This window comes from Tripterygium wilfordii, chromosome 4 (assembly GCF_013401445.1).
Source record: "Tripterygium wilfordii isolate XIE 37 chromosome 4, ASM1340144v1, whole genome shotgun sequence".
In the NCBI taxonomy this organism is placed as follows: Eukaryota; Viridiplantae; Streptophyta; class Magnoliopsida; order Celastrales; family Celastraceae; genus Tripterygium; species Tripterygium wilfordii.
In genome coordinates this window covers 5,220,205-5,238,658 of record NC_052235.1, presented here as the reverse complement: position 1 = coordinate 5,238,658, position 18,454 = coordinate 5,220,205, and the positions used below count along the sequence as shown (strand labels likewise).

The 18,454-nt window shown below is 38.0% G+C and overlaps 2 protein-coding genes across 5 annotated transcripts; both read left to right on the top strand.

The window, feature by feature from the left end:
* The first annotated feature begins 1,908 nt into the window (after positions 1 to 1,908).
* Positions 1,909 to 3,184, top strand: LOC119996452 (expansin-A10-like). Its single transcript, XM_038843094.1, has 2 exons — positions 1,909 to 2,035; positions 2,136 to 3,184. The coding sequence occupies exons 1-2, from the start codon at positions 1,909 to 1,911 to the stop codon at positions 2,756 to 2,758; spliced, it is 750 nt and encodes a 249-aa protein (XP_038699022.1). The 3' UTR covers positions 2,759 to 3,184.
* Positions 3,185 to 5,897: 2,713 nt separating this feature from the next.
* LOC119995941 (nuclear pore complex protein NUP214) lies at positions 5,898 to 17,922 on the top strand. 4 transcript variants are annotated; one of them, XM_038842423.1, is made up of 18 exons: positions 5,898 to 6,315; positions 6,388 to 6,596; positions 6,991 to 7,159; positions 7,502 to 7,648; positions 7,766 to 7,890; positions 8,405 to 8,517; positions 8,989 to 9,128; positions 9,766 to 9,931; positions 10,132 to 11,035; positions 11,718 to 11,870; positions 12,556 to 12,613; positions 13,162 to 13,203; positions 13,346 to 13,479; positions 13,563 to 13,687; positions 14,453 to 14,795; positions 15,314 to 15,512; positions 15,622 to 17,493; positions 17,582 to 17,922. In XM_038842423.1, exons 1-18 carry the CDS (start codon positions 6,090 to 6,092, stop codon positions 17,683 to 17,685), a joined length of 5,229 nt encoding a protein of 1,742 aa, XP_038698351.1. In that variant the 5' UTR covers positions 5,898 to 6,089; the 3' UTR covers positions 17,686 to 17,922. The 4 variants fall into 4 exon arrangements, with proteins under 4 accessions (XP_038698351.1, XP_038698349.1, XP_038698350.1 ...); XM_038842421.1 differs by having other exon boundaries at positions 10,132 to 11,203; XM_038842424.1 differs by having other exon boundaries at positions 6,097 to 6,315; positions 6,411 to 6,596; positions 10,132 to 11,203.
* The last annotated feature ends 532 nt before the right edge of the window (positions 17,923 to 18,454 follow it).

Below are 18,454 nucleotides of genomic sequence, written 5' to 3'. Positions count from 1 at the left end.
AATTTTTGGCCACAAGAGTTAAAATCTCCCCAACACTGGACTTAACGTGTGTTTTTAAGAGGCCCAATAGGCCTGCAACACTTGGAAACTTAGAAAGTTAGAATCTCCTAGTCAGAAGACTACAGGAGTTCGTGTCGCTTTTGGGTGGCCCAATCAGACTGCAATCATTAGGCCCAATATATGTCGAACCAGAAAGAAATGCTATCCATCACACTAAAAGGGCATTTCACAGAATATATATATATATATATATAATATATAATGTATTCAACAGCCTGTATATGCTGATGCCAATACATATATATTGTAGCAGTTATGGTAGTTGATAAAGAAGAGATCAATTTCATCATATCCCATCATGTTTAGAATATCTTTACAACTGTGTACATTTTGCTTTTCCCTTCTTTCTTTCAATTGCATGCTATGATTTGTATATATATACACACACGCCCATAATCTTGTATTTTGCAGACTAATCAGCTTTTCCCTTATCCAACCAAGTTTCAACTTGTTTGCACATATGATTACTTTAATTGTGTTCACTTCATGCTTTGATATTCTTTCTAACTGCTCCATGCGCGACCTTTTTCTTTTTGAGGATTGGCATATACTTCCAGCTAACATTGCCTGACAAAGAGAAGAAAAAGAAGGTTATGTACTTATGTGCATATATTAAGTAAAAAAAGAAAGAAGAGTGAAGGCAGGGAATTGGGTACATAATACATATGTAGATTGGTATCTAGTGATCTTTTTCTAAGCTGGACTGTTTGCCACATGCCAACCACTTCCATCAAATCCATAAGATCCTGAATTTGAGGTGGTCAAATTTCCCTGCTAATTGATCTATTTTTTTTATGAATATATATATATATATATATCCTGTTATTAATTTTGGTGTGTTACAGCATGTGTAAATACACTCACGTGCCTAGTTGGGTAATTCAATCTAGAAAATGTCAAAACCAAGGACAAAAGTTACAAGATTTCCGGCCAGTACCATGGTCTCTGATATAAACTATGCAAGGCTGTTCCGTTTTAGTTGTTTACAGTCAGAATCAGTTTGACCACCAAATGTGAATTACAAGTATTAAGAAGGTGGTCTATTAATTAGCACATATAAATTGTGATTTAAGAAATGCATTATCATCTCCACATGACACTTACTTGCACAATCATTGATAGGTGGTCAAACCCAAGAGTTAATTGGACAACTTGTAAACTTCATTCACATATAATCACATGGACTTTTTCCTCTTGTTCCTGCTTACTTACGCTAATGATTGAAAACATGTGCCATTAATGCAAAAGAGAGTGGATTACAAGCTTTCCACAAAACTACTCCTGAAATCTTGAAAAATTCAGAGCTTTTACATGTAGAGAAACTCATTTTGTAAGTCTTTTATTAGGAAGTTAATCTTAATTTTCATTGAATTTTGGAATTCCATTTTTCAAGAAGCTAAAATAACTTTCTGGCATGGTTTGAAAGAATTTCACGCCTGCCTCTGTTTTCAACATTTTTCTATTTTCCTCTGTTTGACCACTACTCCCAAGGTATCTTGGTTTTGGAAAATGGAGGTCAAAAACCCATTTGACTAAACAACTGTGGCAGAAAATGATGGGAGAGAAAGTTGAGAAATTCAATGGTTGGTTATTTTAACAGTTTCAGACTTTCAGTTAGTCGTTTGCTTTAAGGATGTTAAAAGATACAATTCCCAAAGTTTCTGTCTTCAATTCTTTTGGCACACTAACATTAATTGAATCCTCCACTTTCCTTTTATCCACATCTATATATACACATACACACACTTATATTCCCAGTCTTCCATACCATAGTCTCTCTTTCTCGTATATTTTTGGGCCTTCACTCATTCATATTGATCCACCATTTTGGGTTTCAAGTTGACAAAAATGGGTTTTCTTGGTTATGCAATTCTAGCTATTCTAACAATGGTGAAGGCTGTCGATGGGTATGGAACTGGGTGGACTAGTGCCCATGCTACTTTCTATGGAGGAGGTGATGCCTCTGGTACTATGGGTAAGTAATACAAAAACCCAATTGAACCAGTGACATTTATATACAGTATATGTATGCATATATGCTAAAAGATTTGTGTGATTTTGGGGTTTTTGTGCAGGTGGGGCTTGTGGGTATGGAAATCTGTACAGTCAGGGATATGGAACAAACACGGCTGCATTGAGTACTGCTCTGTTCAACAATGGGTTAAGCTGTGGTGCTTGTTATGAGATCAAATGTGCCAGTGACAAGAACTGGTGCTTACCAGGCACTATAATTGTCACTGCCACCAATTTCTGTCCACCAAATCTTGCACTCTCTAACACTAATGGAGGTTGGTGTAATCCTCCATTACAACACTTTGATCTGGCTCAACCTGCTTTTCAACAGATCGCCATGTACAAAGCTGGAATAGTCCCTGTTCAATACAGAAGGGTTGGTTGCATAAAGAAGGGTGGGATCAGATTCACCATTAATGGTCATTCTTATTTCAATCTTGTTCTGGTAACAAATGTAAGTGGAGCTGGTGATGTTGTTGCTGTGTCAATCAAAGGGTCTAAACCCAACTCAAAGTGGCAGGCCATGTCAAGGAACTGGGGTCAGAACTGGCAGAGCAACTCATACTTGGATGGTCAAGCCCTCTCTTTCAAAGTCACAACCAGTGATGGACGCACTGTGATCTCCAGAAATGTTGCTCCTCCGAATTGGGGTTTTGGCCAAACCTATTCTGGACTCCAGTTTTAATCCTCTCGAAACTCCATTGATATCTAACCAAAATCACACTTCGACACTGCCTTCAACTTCGACATGGTGTTTTTTCTCCCCTTGTTTTGGTTGTGAAGACAAATCTAACATTGTGAGTGCGATAATATGCTGGGCCTTTTTGGAATGGGCCTGCGTATGGGTTTTTAGCCTCTGTCTTTTTCCTTTGTTGGGCCTTAGATGCGGTAAGTATTAGAAAGCCCATATAAGAGTCTGTGATAGTTTAAAAGGCTTCTGGAGGGCCTTTAATTAGATTTCTGGGTTGTTTTTTGTTGTGTCATTTTTGGGCCGAGTGTTTGATGAAAAGCCCAAATCCTCTTCTCCTTATCATCATCGACACCAAGTGTTTGATGAAAAGCCTCTGATATCCCGTTGTATCATTCCTTATGTGTAAGGAGAATAATTACTTTGTGCATCTTCATCGAGAAACTACTTCTGAAGCATTCATAGATTTTCATACCTCTTGCAGATGGTCCTTTTTTTTTAATTTTTAATTTTATAATATTACTATTTATACTAAATGTGAAATTGTTTGATCTACTTAAATATTATAGTTAATATGAAAGTAGCCATTTGTGGTTTGTTGTAGTATTTACACCTAAAAAACGTGTTTATTGTGTGAAAGATGCTTATATTTTGCTTATATATCACTTTATTTTGCTATGTCAATCCGATGTAAAAACAAGTCTTGACAAAATGATGTGTGGCGTAAATCCATCTTTCAAGTATGGTTTTCAGTGGCAAATGAGTCATTGGTTGAGTGACAATGACTTTGCATATTCCTGACTGAGGTCATGGGTTCTAGTCTCACCTCCTCTGAATATTTACAAGGAGGTGTGTGGGCTTCGTCTGCCCCTACGTGGGCTTGATAGTTTGCCCCTGCGTGGGCTTGATGATAGTTTACCCCTGCGTGGGCTTGATTCGTGCCTCATGCGTGAGGCCTGTTAACACCTGTACTTTCATAGGCTTGATCTGGTGGTGTGTCGTATATTGTGTTTGTACTTGTACTCAAAAAAAAAAAAAAAAGTATGGTTTTCAATGTATGCTTCTTCTTTTTTTCCCTTCCTTTTTTTGAAGGTTAGTGATAGGTGTGATAATACCTATTGTTTTTGGTAGGAATCTCCCCCTCTTAAGCTTCATTTAAATAAATAATGAGTGTATTTATGTTTTGATTTGTATTTTTTGATAGGTTGATTGCGGTTTGGATGAAAAGTGATGAAAAAAGGGCTGAACTGAAGAAAATGTCCACCGACCTTCGTGTGTTCAAATACTTATAACTTTTTGTCACGTTATCGGAATCAAGCGAAATAAAAGGCATTGGAAACTAGACATCTCAAGCTTTCCGTAGACGCTAAAATCGTGCAAATCGGACGTCGTATGGAGATTTTGGAATCATTCCACGCCTAGGCGCAATATTTGTGCACGCCCAGTCCAGCGAGTTGGGGCGTGAATTTGAAGTTGTGCACGCCTAGGATTGCGCCTAGGCGTGCGCCTAGGCGTGGTGCGCCTAGGCGTGAATACAACGCGCCTAGGCGCACAAGACAGTTTTTTGGGATGTTTTAATTCGCGAACTTGCCGAGCCGCACGACACTTTTTTTAACCTAGAACTGATTTTCTGGGGAGCGAAACCAGAGGGGGAAGGCGATTCTTGGAGCTAGGAGGAGAGATTCTTCAGCTCAACTTGGATCTACTCAACTAATTGGGTTTATTCATGATTTTCTCATCTCTCCTTTTGTGTTTTTCTCTCATTATGTGTAACTAAATCTCTTGTGCCAAGGCTAGGATGAAGCCTTGGGTTTGATGACTTTGTTTATGACTTGATTTACATATATATGAGTTGATTTGGGTATAAATCTTGTGTTTCTATGTTTGATTGCAATTTCTTCATGCTTGTGGTGTTTGGCCAACACTTTAGGTTTTTGGATGAAATTGTTTGGAGAATTTGCTTAGACAATAATATGTCAAGTAGATTATGCTTCTTGAAACACTTGATTATGAATGTGTCTCCCTTTAATTAGGTGACAATTTTGTATGAATCCTAATCTCCATAGAACTCCATAAATTCCTATGCATGTTTAGACCAATAAGATGGCTAGAATGTATTTAGGAATATCCGACCTAGACCAATAAGATGGCTAGTAATCGATTTTAGGGAGATTTGGCTTAAGTGCGCTAAAACCGACTTAGGTACGGATTCGTTATGCCCGAATTAGCAAATATGTGTGTGAATTTACGTCATTCCAAGTCATTTCCCAAGGGGGATTCCGAAGCCTTGGTGTTCATCTCATATTTGTTAAATCATCTCATTTGCATTAGTTGCATCCTAATTCTAAGAAAATACCAAAAACACTTTGCTCTTTGCTTGTTTTAGTTTAATTACCAAACCAAACAATCTTGAGTTGAATTTTACTTTTGATTGCATTGTCCATATATACATACAAATAGACATTTGGATTAAACATAACACCGTCCCTGTGGATTCGACCCTTGCTTATCATTGTGCTGTAGTCGCCGACTAGTACACTTGCTAGTAAGGTTAATTTAGACCCAACAGTTAGTTTCTCGATAAATCAATTTTTGTGACTTACTAGAATAACTATTCATAATTACGAAAAAGCATTATATGGTAAACTCATAGGTCAATTCAAATCCTAGACTTACCATAAGTATTGTGGGGGATTTTTTAATATAGGGGAAATTTCTTAAGGCATGGCTTCGTTCGCACTTATTAAGGTATTGTTTGTTTTGAGTCTGGATCCACACATATTTTATTTTAAGAAATGATTCCGCTTCTCTCATTAAGACCCATGACTTATTAATGGTGAGAAAGTAAGTATTTAACTTATCATTACATACGAATCCAGACCAAAAATGCACAATACCTTAATAGGTGTGGACGAGGCTAGACTCTATAAAATTTCCTCCGCGTTACAAAAATCCCCGTAAGTATACATATAAGAGGATACCCTAAGGGTGAGATAATTTGAACTACCTTGTATTGTATCAAACCAAAATATAGGTAGTTTGCGTTTGCCACTTAGCCTTACTTCACATTGCAAGCCTAATCTTATTGCAAATACCTATTTAAATCAATTTTATATTCAAAAATTTGAACTCAGACTGCTCAACAATATTACTCTTTCCTGAACAGACCGGATTTTTACCACCCCTAATTACAATTGCTCTTAGGGCTTTCATACACTTGCCGCCCATAAAAGACGCAAATCGAAGCAAGAAGGGTTTCAATTTCTCTGCATTTCGAAAGTTTCAACAATCAGTAAAAAGGGTTTTCGTGTAGTTGCGTGTTACAGAAATGGCTTCTCCACCGGAGGAGTCAAAAGGCAATGGAAGAGTCGTAGAATTGGAAGAAATAGAAGGAGACGTCGTGGCAACCACCGACTACATCTTCGAGAACATTGGCCAACCGGTGCCGGTGTTAAAAGACTCGTCCTCTACCGCATATGACTTCGAAAGCCCTCCGTCGCAGGCTCTTGCAGTCTCGGAGCGTTTCGAGCTCACCTTCGCTGCTCACCCGTCTGGTAATTAATTGAAATTCGTTGAGTTAGTTATTTACTTATATTGTATATTGGAGTAATTTTGGTATTGATTAGGATTTTATGCTGTGAGGACCAAGGATGTTATTGATTCGGCCAAGGAAATCAAGGAGAAGGGGACGGGATTGTCTTTGCAAGAGTTGAGTGTTGTGGACCTTCCAATTGGGAAGGTTCACATTTTGGCTCTGTCTGTTGACTCTTCGACTCTCGCTGTTGGTGTTGGTGGAGATATTCATTTGTTTGCTGTCGATGCGCTTCTCAAGAAGGTGGTGACTGGTGACTGTTACTATATCTATACCATTCAAGAAACCTTACATTCATTTGACATGTTCTTCAATTGGTCTCTTCTTTAACTTAACTGATTTTTGCTGCCTTTTCTTTTCTTTTTTTGTTGCCTTTCGTGATGTTTGCACATTTTCTTACAACAATGTTGCTCTAGTAAATATGGTAGCAGGAATTTCTGGTTAGATTCTGTTGTTCCATGTGATTTTGAGCACTATCCACTGTAGGTATTGACATAAAACTAAAATGTTAGAAGCCGAGATGTGATCTATCCTTGAAGTTGTTTTGTTTGACAATATTCGCGAGAGTACTCCACATGTTACTATATGACTGAAATTGGCGAAGTTCCTCATATTTTTGTTGTGCTGTATTGTGTAGGAGCTAAAACCAGCTATCTCTTGTTCACTCGACGAGTCAAGTTGTGTCAAAGACATACGATGGAGTAATAAGCCAGAGAATGCTTATGTTGCTCTTTCAAATCAAGGGGAGCTGTATCACGGGGGCATTGATGGCTCTCTAAATGATGTCATGAACAACATCGATGCTGGTATATTATATATATGATTGTATTTTGACTTGTCTGTGATATGTCGTTCATGCCTAGCGATTCTGATTAAGATGTTGGATACTGCCTAGGGTGTTGTTTGTCCATATGAGTTCTTTTATATGTTCTTTTCAGTTTTTTTTTTCTATGTTGTTTTCCCCTTTCCTTACATTTAACATTTGTACCTCCCGTGTACTTATGATGTATCTGAAAAAGAAAAAAATAGATGGTTTTGCATATGACTTGTGGTGATGTTTACGTTTTCCCCTGTATATAAAAATAAAACAATTTCTATAATGGAGCTTGAACTTCAGCTTATTTAACTGGTTTTATATTTTATTCTAGTTGAATGGAGTATTAAAGGCAAGTTTATAGCTGTCGCAAGGAAGGACACCCTTAGCATTCTGTCTTCTAAATACGAAGAAAGGCTGAAGATGTCCCTATCATTCAAGTCATGGAGTGGCAATTCTGATGATAACTCCATTGTAAAAGGTAATCCGTTGGTTATACTTCTTATTTTTTTCTTCCCCTTTTCCTCCCCACACTCCCCCCGCCCAATTTGTTTCTCCAATTTTTACAAAACTAAGATATTTCTTGAATAATGGCCAGTGGATACTATCAGGTGGGTCCGCCCTGATTGCATAGTTCTAGGATGCTTTCGACTGACTGCAGACGGCAACGAGGAAAATTACGTTGTGCAAGTACTCAAAAGCAAGGAAGGCAGCATTACTAATGTTCGTAATTAACTTATACACTTGAAGAATTTCACTGAATTTTAAATCGTGATTGGCTGGAGCACATCTTGTGGCCAAGTTTATCACTTATGACAATATAATTGAACTTTTATGTTTTGCCTTTTTATACGAATTAGATTGGTAATATCACTTATAATAGTTGCATGAGGACTCATAACTTCCTTGCCTTCTATGTTATCAAAATGGAGACTTCAGGAACTAGCATGGAATTTAGGTGATTTAATGTCAGGCTCTCCGAGGGATACTTTTAGATCTTGTTTGACCAACAAAAAATTATAAAACATTTTGTGGAATAACAAGTATATAAAATAACTGTATAGGATATAAGAATTATATGCTATAAATTTGTCATCTGCATTAGACTTTGTTTTTTCCAGGTCTATTATGAGAAAATAAAATTTCAGGTTGGTTTAGAAATATCAAGGGCATTATACTCTTCTTATTTGAATACCATGCTGTTATGAACTTTGATTTTGCAAAATTATTGGTGCAGGCTTCTTCTCAGCCAGCTGCTTTATCCTTCTATGATATCTTTCCAGGATTGGTCGATGACATTGTGCCCTCTGGAAGGGGACCTTATTTATTCTTTAGCTATTTAGACCAATGGTATGTTTTGCTAATCTCATTATCGTGTGGGTTATTTATTGTATATGCTTTGTGATTCACAATTATCGAACTGATTTGAGAAATATTGCCGAAGTATTCATTGCCGAAGTATTCATTAATTCCTTTGAACTTCAGAACCACTGAAAATTAGCAAAAATATTATCTGCACTAGGCTGTGGTGTCAAAGTTTTTTTAAAAAGATTCATTTTGTAGGGTTCTGATATCCTTTGGAACATTGCTCTTCGCCCACTTTACCTTTTCCTCTGGTTTCTTTTCTTTTCACCCAGTTTTGTGGTGTTCATTGCGATTCGACTTTTGTCTTGCCAACTTGAATTTCATGTTCTAAATTTATAATTTTTTAGTGCATTGCGGCTTGTTAAAACAGAATTGCCGCTATGCATTTGTCTCATTCAATTAGTAATTGCTTACTGCAAATTAACTGTAATAACTTTTGTTTGTATTTGATTACAGTGAGCTCGCAATTGCTGCAAATGTGAAAAATACAGATCAACATATTGCTTTGCTTGATTGGTCTCGAGATGATTTGAAGAGTGAAGTCGCAGTTCTTGACATTGAACGAGATACGTGGCTTCCAAGGATTGAGCTTCAAGGTAATTGGTTTTACTTTTTGTCATAGATTTAGTAGAACTGGATCTACTATGATTTTGTTTTAGTATCACATTTCATTATGCTTAAGGGAATAGGATGTGTTAATTTGAATATTCTTTTACAGTGCTTTTGGTGCCTGTCCAAAAGTGGTCCAACAAAAGGTAGCTTTTTTTTTTCCTTTTGGATCTTTTAGCACTGAGACTGCCCTGTAACATTACCTGAACTGAGAGATGACATGGTGTGATCGAATTTTTATATAGTTCTGTTTGAATCCATTTGATCTTCACAACTTAGTAATCTCAACCTAGGTTTGCACTAAAGTGTGTTCACTTTTTGAAATTTTGTCAGCACAAATTTTCTAATGGCCAATATTGTTATATCTATTGGATTGGTTTTTTTTAAATGTTTCTAGTGACTTGCTTGCACTGTGTGTGTCTGTATCCTAAATCCTAAATACTAATTTTATGGTCATTTGAACCCTTTTAATCATATATGAGTAAGGTATGCCCATTTATTTTGGTTTCTTATAATTTATTTCCAGCATCTGTCTTTTTTTGGCTATGCATCGGAGTAATTGGTTAATGTTTTTCTTAATTGCTTAGCTTAGTCCAATTCAATGCTCAATGGCCCCTGTTACAGATAACGGTGATGATAATTTGATCGTTGGGCTTTGCATTGATAAGGTCTCTGTATATGGAAAAGTGAAAGTCCAACTTGGAGTTGACGAAGAGAAAGAACTTTCACCTTATTGTATTCTCATGTGTCTTACTCTAGAGGGAAAGCTTGTGATGTTTAATCTTGCAAGGTATTTCTAACACTACTTTTTTGTACACTATGTTCTGTTAAGCATAATATGATTGCTGCCAAAATCGGCATGGAAGTTATTTTTGTGGGGATGTGCTGCGAGGCATTAGTCATTCCTATGCCATTTATACATATACATGTGTGTGTGTGTGTGTGTGTGTGTGCATACTGCATAGACATTGAGTTCAGATCTTATTGCAGTGCTACAGGATATAAAGTCTCACCTGGGATTGTTCCTGCCTTTCGTGATGAGGAGGATACTGTGACTATGCTACCTGCTGAAAATAGTTCATCCAAACTATCTTCGGATATGAAGGAACAAAACCGAGAACAAGTTGCTTCATTGCAAGATGTGAACAGAAAGGAAATAGATACAAGTAAAGCTCCTGAAATTCCTATTAGGGAAAATCTGATGTCTTCAGAGAAGACTGAGAGTTCAAGTTTGACACTCGTGAGCTCTCACATAAGACACAAAGATACTGTAACTGTTAACCAGGAAATGGAGACAAAGGCAAATCCTAATTCTTTTATGGTTGATGGGCAGCAAAAAGTTCCTGCCATAGGGTTGCACCGGGACACCGATGGTCATCCTACAGGGTTTTCTTCACAGAAATTCTTAAATTCAGGTCAATCAACTTCAAAGACTTCAGCTGTTGAGGGTTATTATACGGGTAGAGATTCTAGCAAGTTGGATGCCCAAAGATTTTCTGGATTCAGATCTAGTAATTCTTCTTTTGTAGGAAAAGCTCCAACTGATACCCCCAGTCAATTGAATCAAAATACATTACATAAACACGTAGATCTGGGTACCGATTCACTGGGAAAAAATGGACCTATGGGTCTGCAGAGTGCCTTATCTCAGTCATGGTCAGGTGGGAAAACGATGTCTTCTGGTGGTTCTGATACCAGGTCTCAATTTTTATCTTTCGGCAATACACAAGGCAAAAGAACTGATAACATTGGAGCTTATGTTGGTGGTATGAAAGTTCATGGCAACATTGGTGAACAGACTTTTAAGAGGGATGTTTCCAGCAAATTATCTTCTATCAAATTTTCCTCTAAGCCAGCAGAGAGTGGAGGACAGAAAACAACTGGGACAATGAAGGTTGACTCATTGGCTTCTACTTGCAGCTCGCAAATTTTGTCCAAAGAAGAAATTTCATTTGGGAATTCTAACATCCATAAGACTGACATTACCAAGGATGAATTTAAACTTCCAACTCCTCTGGGGATGGTGAATTGTGAACCAAACCGATCAAAACAATTTGGCAATGTAATGCATTTTGGTACTATATAACTTTCTGTTTACCTTTATTGTTGGAATTCTGCAGTGTTGCATTTTCTCTCCTCTCTTTCATTTGTTGTGTTCTCAACACCATTAAACTTTGTCAAACCAAATCTTGATTTACTCTTTTATTTTGATTGTCAGTGTACTTGATGTTATCATCTGTTAAAGGTTTGGCACTTCCGCAATTTGGGAGGTTTACATTTGCTGTTCTGGTGATTGAGTTGAAGATTTAGTTTGCCAATTAATTGAAAGTGGGGCATTTTACATTAAAGTTGCTAGGTTATGTTTGTTTCCAAGCTTTCTTGCATCTTTGCTGACTTTTGAAGGTGCTAATTTCTGCCGACCACAAAATACCCTTTCCCCTTTTTATTATCTTTGTTTGCAACATCTCTGGTATTTTCTACGGTAATTTTAGCACTTTCTCGTTTGTAGGGTGAGTTTTTAAATTCATGTTTGTTTTAATTTCTGTGGCTCTTAGTGTACTTTTTACCCCATTCAGATCAAAGATATGACCAGAGAGTTGGATATGCTTTTGGAAAGTATAGAAAAAGACGGTGGCTTCAAGGATTCCTGCACCGTTCTTCTGAAAAGCTCAGTTGAAACACTGGAGACGGGCATAAGAGCTCTCTCTGACAAATGCAGAATCTGGAAGGTGATATTTCTATTGGATCTCACTATTTGTTGTTCAATACTTTATCAAATCCCATTCTGTACAGTCACGATGACTTCCTTCACATATTCTGCTTAGTAGCTATATTTTCCTGCCAAATTATTCTGTGTAATGAATATTTTGCATTATATTTAAGTGGTTTGAGGGGAAAACTTCTTTCTGACAAAATCAGTGCAAATGAATTTAGTACAATCCTTAAAGTCCATATGGTTTTCCTCAAGGGAACTTGGGTCTGGTACTGTATCACTATTCCCAATCTGACATATTACAGATAAAAAAATTAAAGACCTCTTGGAAAATCCTTTATGTTATGAGTCAGAGGAGCCTCGAAAGGCTTCATATCGTTTGAGACACCCAAATTGACTCGTGGGGAAAGATTAAGAAACATTTTGCATCTTGGAGCAACTTAAAAAATAATGCTGCCAAACATGGGAAGGCTGTAACTTAACAAATTCATTGAAGCAACACACAAGCGTGCTTTTCCCATGAAAGTTTTGCTGTTCCTTTATTAACATTTTGAACATTGGCAAGCACTCCATGTTGTGCTTTGATAATTTTTGTGTTTCTTAAGCTTTATGGATAGCGGCAATGGGTACTGGTTATGTGCTTCTGATTACTAATTTTCTACAGCACATTCTAACATGTTGATTGTTTTTTGACTTTGTAGGACACTGTGGATGAGCGGGTGATGGAGATCCAATGCCTTCTTGATAAAACTGTTGAAGGTATTCTTCAATATAAGAATCTACTGCTGTCACAAGTGTCATATTCATTTTCATTTATAACTGAAAGATGCCAATTTCCTTAGAGGAACTGTAAAAGAGTCCATTGTTGTAAGCGAAAGACAGAAAAATATTCTCGCTCTTCTTTGCTTTCTTTCTTTCTTTTTTTTTGTAATGGAATTGTATGGATAACACATTTGTGATGATGGATTATCTGCAAGTATCTGTATCTTTGTAATAGTGTCATGAAGTCCTTATGAAATTGAATTTGATAACAGTATTTTTACTTAAGAAAGCTATTACATAGATTCCTCCTAATGCTGGAGTACTTTTGATCCAACTCTTCCAAATATATGAAGTTAACTTTGCATCTATGTATTTGTTAATCTCCACTGTCCAGCTTAATTTCCATTGAAATCAGTATGTTTGGCTTGCAGTTGCCTCGTTGTTTCTTGAAGGTGCTTTTTATGTAATTATGTGGTGGTTGTTGGACAAGCGAAATTCAACTTCCTCTCCCTCTTTTTTCTTATCCATGCACATTCACTTAATAGGATATGCTTACATGGTTGTTGGAGGAGCGAAATTTAACTTCTGTGAGTTAACTATGAATTCGCTGTTCCTTTGATTTGGATATACAATTAGTTAATGTTGCATTTTGTGGTTCCCACCTTTATAATCTTGTGACCTGCTAGTATTTGTTGCACTTCACAAAAATGATGTTCTACTGTGTCTCAGTTTTGGCAAGGAAAATATACATAGGGGGTATTGTCAAGCAAGCTTCTGACAGTAAATATTGGGACCTCTGGGATCGTCAGAAGTTGAGTTCTGAACTTGAGCTGAAGCAGCGACATATCTTGCAATTAAACCAGGTAGTTCATTACTTTTGTTTCATTGGTGACAGATTTGTGCCACCTGAGATTTGGTTGGTCCTTTAGCCAGTTCCCTCTTCCAGGATATTACCAATCAGTTAATTGAGCTAGAGAGGCATTTCAATACCCTTGAGCTCAATGAATTTGGCGAGAATGGTGAAGTTCACGCTGGTCGAAGGGCTCTTCAAAGTAGATTTGGTTCTTCAAGGTATAATTGATATATAATTGCTATCTGATCTAGCACATATGGATAAGTTTTTCCAATTCCCCTGTGATATCTGCTTCCACTTTTGATGCACAGAAGAGGGCAAAGCCTACAAAACCTTCATGCATGTGTGGTCCATTTTCATTTTGCCTTGTCGAGTTGTAGTGGTAGAAAAGGTGTTGATTTGCCACCTCTTGGTATATTCTATACTATAGATTCTTCAACATAACGGAGATGTGCATGAAAATTACCATTCAACTTAAAACTCTGCATGCAAAAACTTTTTTAAATATTTTCCCATTCGAAAATAAATTGATTTTTTCATAAAAAAGTGTGTATATGAAAAAAGAAAATTGCAGTTGACTTTCACATCCGTGTTGGCAAATCTTCCGCTTTCTCACAACATTGATGAAATTTAGCTCAATTGCACAGTAGCAAAGGTTGATTGGGTTAATGGTTGAAATATGTTAGTTTGTCATTCATTTTTAACTGAACTTACAGAATGACAGCACTTTCTGCTTAACGAAGTGAGACTTTGAGCCATTGATGGCTAAATGAAGTTGTTTGAAAGCATTGGGGATTGCCATAATTTCAACCCTCCCCCTAACTGGTAAAACTATAGGCTATAAGGGGTTGGAATATGCCTTAATATATTAGTTTTATCCCTTCATGAAATACATGGTGTTTTAGAAAGCTTTGGCAACTGGCTAGTGAGTAGTCAACATTTCTTGATCCACTCACTTTACCATTTATTTCCCCCCTTTGCAGGCGCCTACAATCCTTGCACAGTTTACATAACACAATGACTTCTCAATTGGCTGCTGCTGAACAACTTTGTGAATGTCTCTCAAGACAAATGGCTCTGCTGAATATTGAGTCACCTGCAAAACAAAAAAATATTAAAAAAGAATTATTTGAAACTATTGGAATCTCCTATGATGCCTCTTTCAGCTCTCCAGATTTAGCAAAAAATGTTGACAGCTCTTCAATGACGAAAATACTAGTTGCTTCTGGATCTGCTACTAAAGATCAGTGCAAAAGGCGCCATTCAAGTGGTATGAAAAGTTCTGATTCGGAAACTGCGAGGAGACGGAGAGACTCGTTGGATCGGGTAATTTTTCTAGCCTCTAGGTTTTGGTTTACAATATATTCCCAAGTCCATTCTTTGTGAGCTTCTTCTTCTTTTTTTTTTCTTTTTTTTTTCCCATACCCTTGACTGATATTCTGTTTTATAGTGCATCTCCTACGGCTGAAATAAGTTTTTCTTAACCATATGCAGATATTTCATATTTGATGCGAGTACATGTTAATTATGTCCTCCATTTCATCAACCGTGACTGTACCCAATCCATTTCTTTCATTTTCTGTTTCATTCCAATTCTCAATCTAACCAAATCGCAACGTGATATCATACATGTGCTAATCAATCAGCAAAGTATATTACTATTCTCACCCTAACACCATAGTTTTGCTGGTCTAAGACTGGGATAGTGCCTACGATCAATTTTGTAGTTTTAACATACAGTCATAAGCTTTTCGTTAGTAATTTGTGACGCTGAATTTCACTTGTTACTGCTTATGGATATTGTACAAAAACTGACGTCTTCATTAACTCTTATGATCTTTCAGAGTTGGGCTAGTTTTGAGCCTCCAAAAACAACTGTGAAAAGGATCCTTTTGCAAGATTCTCAGAAGGCACGTGCGAGTAAATCGTCCTCATTGATTGATAAGCAGCTCATTGGTCCTTACAACCTGGAGCTATCAGCAGGTGCTTGCCCAAAGGATAGCTCGACTCAGTTGACCATTTCATACACGCCTGGAAACAAAGGTGAGCCATGAATATATCAAAGGGCTCTCTGAAACATTGATTTACCCTTCATAAGCCTTGTAAGTAATTTTGCTGTAATTGTTTTTCTCTATAAATGTGTTTTCAACAGGTGTTCAGGATACATTCCTCAAACAGGCCTCTGAGAAACAGTCAACCCTGTTTAGATGGGCTAATGAATTTTCATTAGCATCACAGTCTGCTGGAAAAAGCCCTCCCATCTACCAAACTGACAATGTTTTCAACTCCAAATCATCTCCTTTGCTGGGTCAAAATGCATCATTGTCAGCATCCAAACCGTCTGCTATGCCATTCCAAAATCCTTTTGGGGGAAGTTGGAATAAAGCTGAAGATAAATCAGGCAATGGGGCCTCACAAATTGTGGAGTCTGAGGTTGCACGACAAGCTGAAAATAATCTCATTCAAAATACATATATATCTACAATGTTGCCCTCAGATACAATGCCATTGCGGGAGGAATCCGGGGAGTTTCTAAATTTGAACGGCGAATTGACTTTGCCCAAAAGTTCAACAATTGGAAGTGTGAAGCCTACGACAGCTGGTACGAGAGGTTTGACTTTTGGATCTGGTGAACATCAGGACTCTCCAAATGCCACCCGAGCTACTGCTTATGCTTCCCACAGCCCGTATCAAAATGTTTCCCCTTTTGGTGTTGTATCACGTGAAATCCAGCCTAGTCAAAATACATCTTCTTTTCCTACATTCTCAGTATCATCATCAACATCATCTTCCGCAACAATCAATTCCTCATCATCTGTCTCATCTCTGATGTCTACTCCACCTTCAATTGTGCCAACATCTACATCTATGTCGTCATTTAGCAATGCTTTTACTGGCTCGAGAGTGAGCACAGATGCTAATCAAAATGTATCTTTGACATCTTCATTCTCTCAAGTCGCCTCCTCTTCTGATTCTTTCTCTCCTCAAGCTGTAAAGACACTGGCATCCAGGTCTATGCCCTCATTTTCTCTAAGTTCAACATCAGTGCCTCATAAGACTGAACTTCAAACCTCAGTGGGAAAACTTGTTTCAAAGACAGATGGAGATACTACAATAGAACCCTCTGTTCGAGCTGAACCTCCTAGAACTCCTAGCGAGTCTAGTTTGAATCTTGAAACTGTAGTGTCATCTACTTCTACATCTGAAATTCCATCTGAATTTTTATCTGAAAGCTGGGACAACTTGAAGATACCGAATACAATGAATAACACACCTTTAAGTGCTCAAATTGGACAGCCATCTGCTGCAAATATTCCTTACTCAGCACCTGTCACAGTGTCCGATTCTACTGTGAGTGGTAAAAATGATCCCTTAGAAGTTGCTGTTGCCGAGGATGAGATGGAGGAGGAGGCGCCTGAGGTAAGCCATGCAACTGAGCTTAGTTTGGGAGGTCTTGGCAGTTTTGGGCTTGGTTCGACTTCCAGCCCCAATGCTCCAAAAGCAAATCCATTCGGTGGTGTATTTGGGAGTGCAGCAACCAATCCAATAAGCTCTCCTTTCCCTACGACTGTTCCTAGTGGAGAGTTGTTTCGTCCTGCATCTTTTACCTTCCAGCCTCCGCAGCCTTCTCCACCATCCCAGCAAACAAGCCCGGCTGCATTCTCTGGTGGCTTTGGTGCTGCAAATATTGCTCAAGCTCCCACAGTTGGCTTTGGCCAGCCATCTCAGATTGGGGCAGGGCAGCAGGCGCTGGGATCGGTTCTTGGTTCTTTTGGGCAGTCAAGACAGCTTGGCACAGGTTTTCCAGGGGCTAATTCTGCTTCTGCAAGTGGTTTTGGTGGTGGTTTTGCAAATGCTGCAACAGCAGGTGGCTTTGCTGGTGTTGCTTCTACTAGTGGTGGATTTGCTGGTTTGGCCTCAGGTGGTGGTGGATTTGTTGGCGCGGCTTCAGCTGGGGGAGGATTCGGAGGATTCGCTGGAGCTGCCTCAGCTGGTGGTGGTTTTGGAAATGCTTCTTCAGGAGGTGGATTTTGTGCTAGCTATCTTATTTTCTTGTTACTCTATTTTAAATTGCTATGGAGGTCTCGACTGATTGGTTCGAATGTGTACAGGTGGTGGATTTGGGGCCTTCAGCAGTCAGGGACCTGGTGGTTTCTCAGCTTTTAGTGGTGGCACTGGAAAACCTCCCGAGCTCTTCACACAGATCAGAAAATAGACTGGAGGTTTTTTTTTTTTTAATAGAACCAGAGTCTTATCGTAAATTTTTAGTATCATTTTCTGAATAAAATAGTGCCAGCACCTCTTTTTTGGATCTTGCCTGGTTCCCCCTTCCTGCTATGTCCTGATAGGTGTGTATATTACTGTATCTCAAGTTTTAAATCTAGCTTCTGCAAAATCGAATCCTTGTTTCACACTGATTGCTTGTCATTTATGATAGTTGATCTTTGTTGGATGCATGGTTGCTCTGCTGCCCCTTTCCATTCAAATGTTTTGCCTTGAAAGGCAACTCTGCGGAAACCATTCAAGTGATACTTTTGTAGAACTTGTAAATTTTAATACCATGATATATGATTTGTGTTATAAAACATGAGTTTACGTGATGGTTCATTAGTTGGACCTAAGCTATTGCTTTATAATACAAGACACAAGCATATGCCATAATATCATCAATTTACTGTGGCCGAATCTCTAAAATATTTGCCAAATGGTTCTCATGCATTCTGTATAAACATAATACCATTAGACCATAAGTTTCTGCAATCGCTGGCAAACTTCTATGCAAGATTGCATGATAACTCCACATATTTGATAGGCAGCTGAGTGTCTACACTTGGCTTTTCGGCAAAGTTCTCAAACTCAGCTCTGTATCACTACAACAGCATATGCATTGTTTTACTACAAAACTTCATCACCCCGAAAGATTATTTCCATCACTAGCTTGAATCAATATTAATTAAGGTGAAAAAGAAAGAGAATAACTTTCT

Excerpts from the sequence above, each read along its gene's own strand:
- LOC119996452 (XM_038843094.1), top strand. The coding sequence starts at position 1,909 with ATGGGTTTTCTTGGTTATGCAATTCTAGCTATTCTAACAATGGTGAAG. Across the intron at positions 2,036-2,135 it reads TGATGCCTCTGGTACTATGG|GTGGGGCTTGTGGGTATGGA; the intron begins GTAAGTAATACA and ends GTTTTTGTGCAG.
- LOC119995941 (XM_038842421.1), top strand. The coding sequence starts at position 6,090 with ATGGCTTCTCCACCGGAGGAGTCAAAAGGCAATGGAAGAGTCGTAGAA. Across the intron at positions 6,597-6,990 it reads TCGATGCGCTTCTCAAGAAG|GAGCTAAAACCAGCTATCTC; the intron begins GTGGTGACTGGT and ends TGTATTGTGTAG. Across the intron at positions 11,871-12,555 it reads ACAAATGCAGAATCTGGAAG|GACACTGTGGATGAGCGGGT; the intron begins GTGATATTTCTA and ends TTGACTTTGTAG.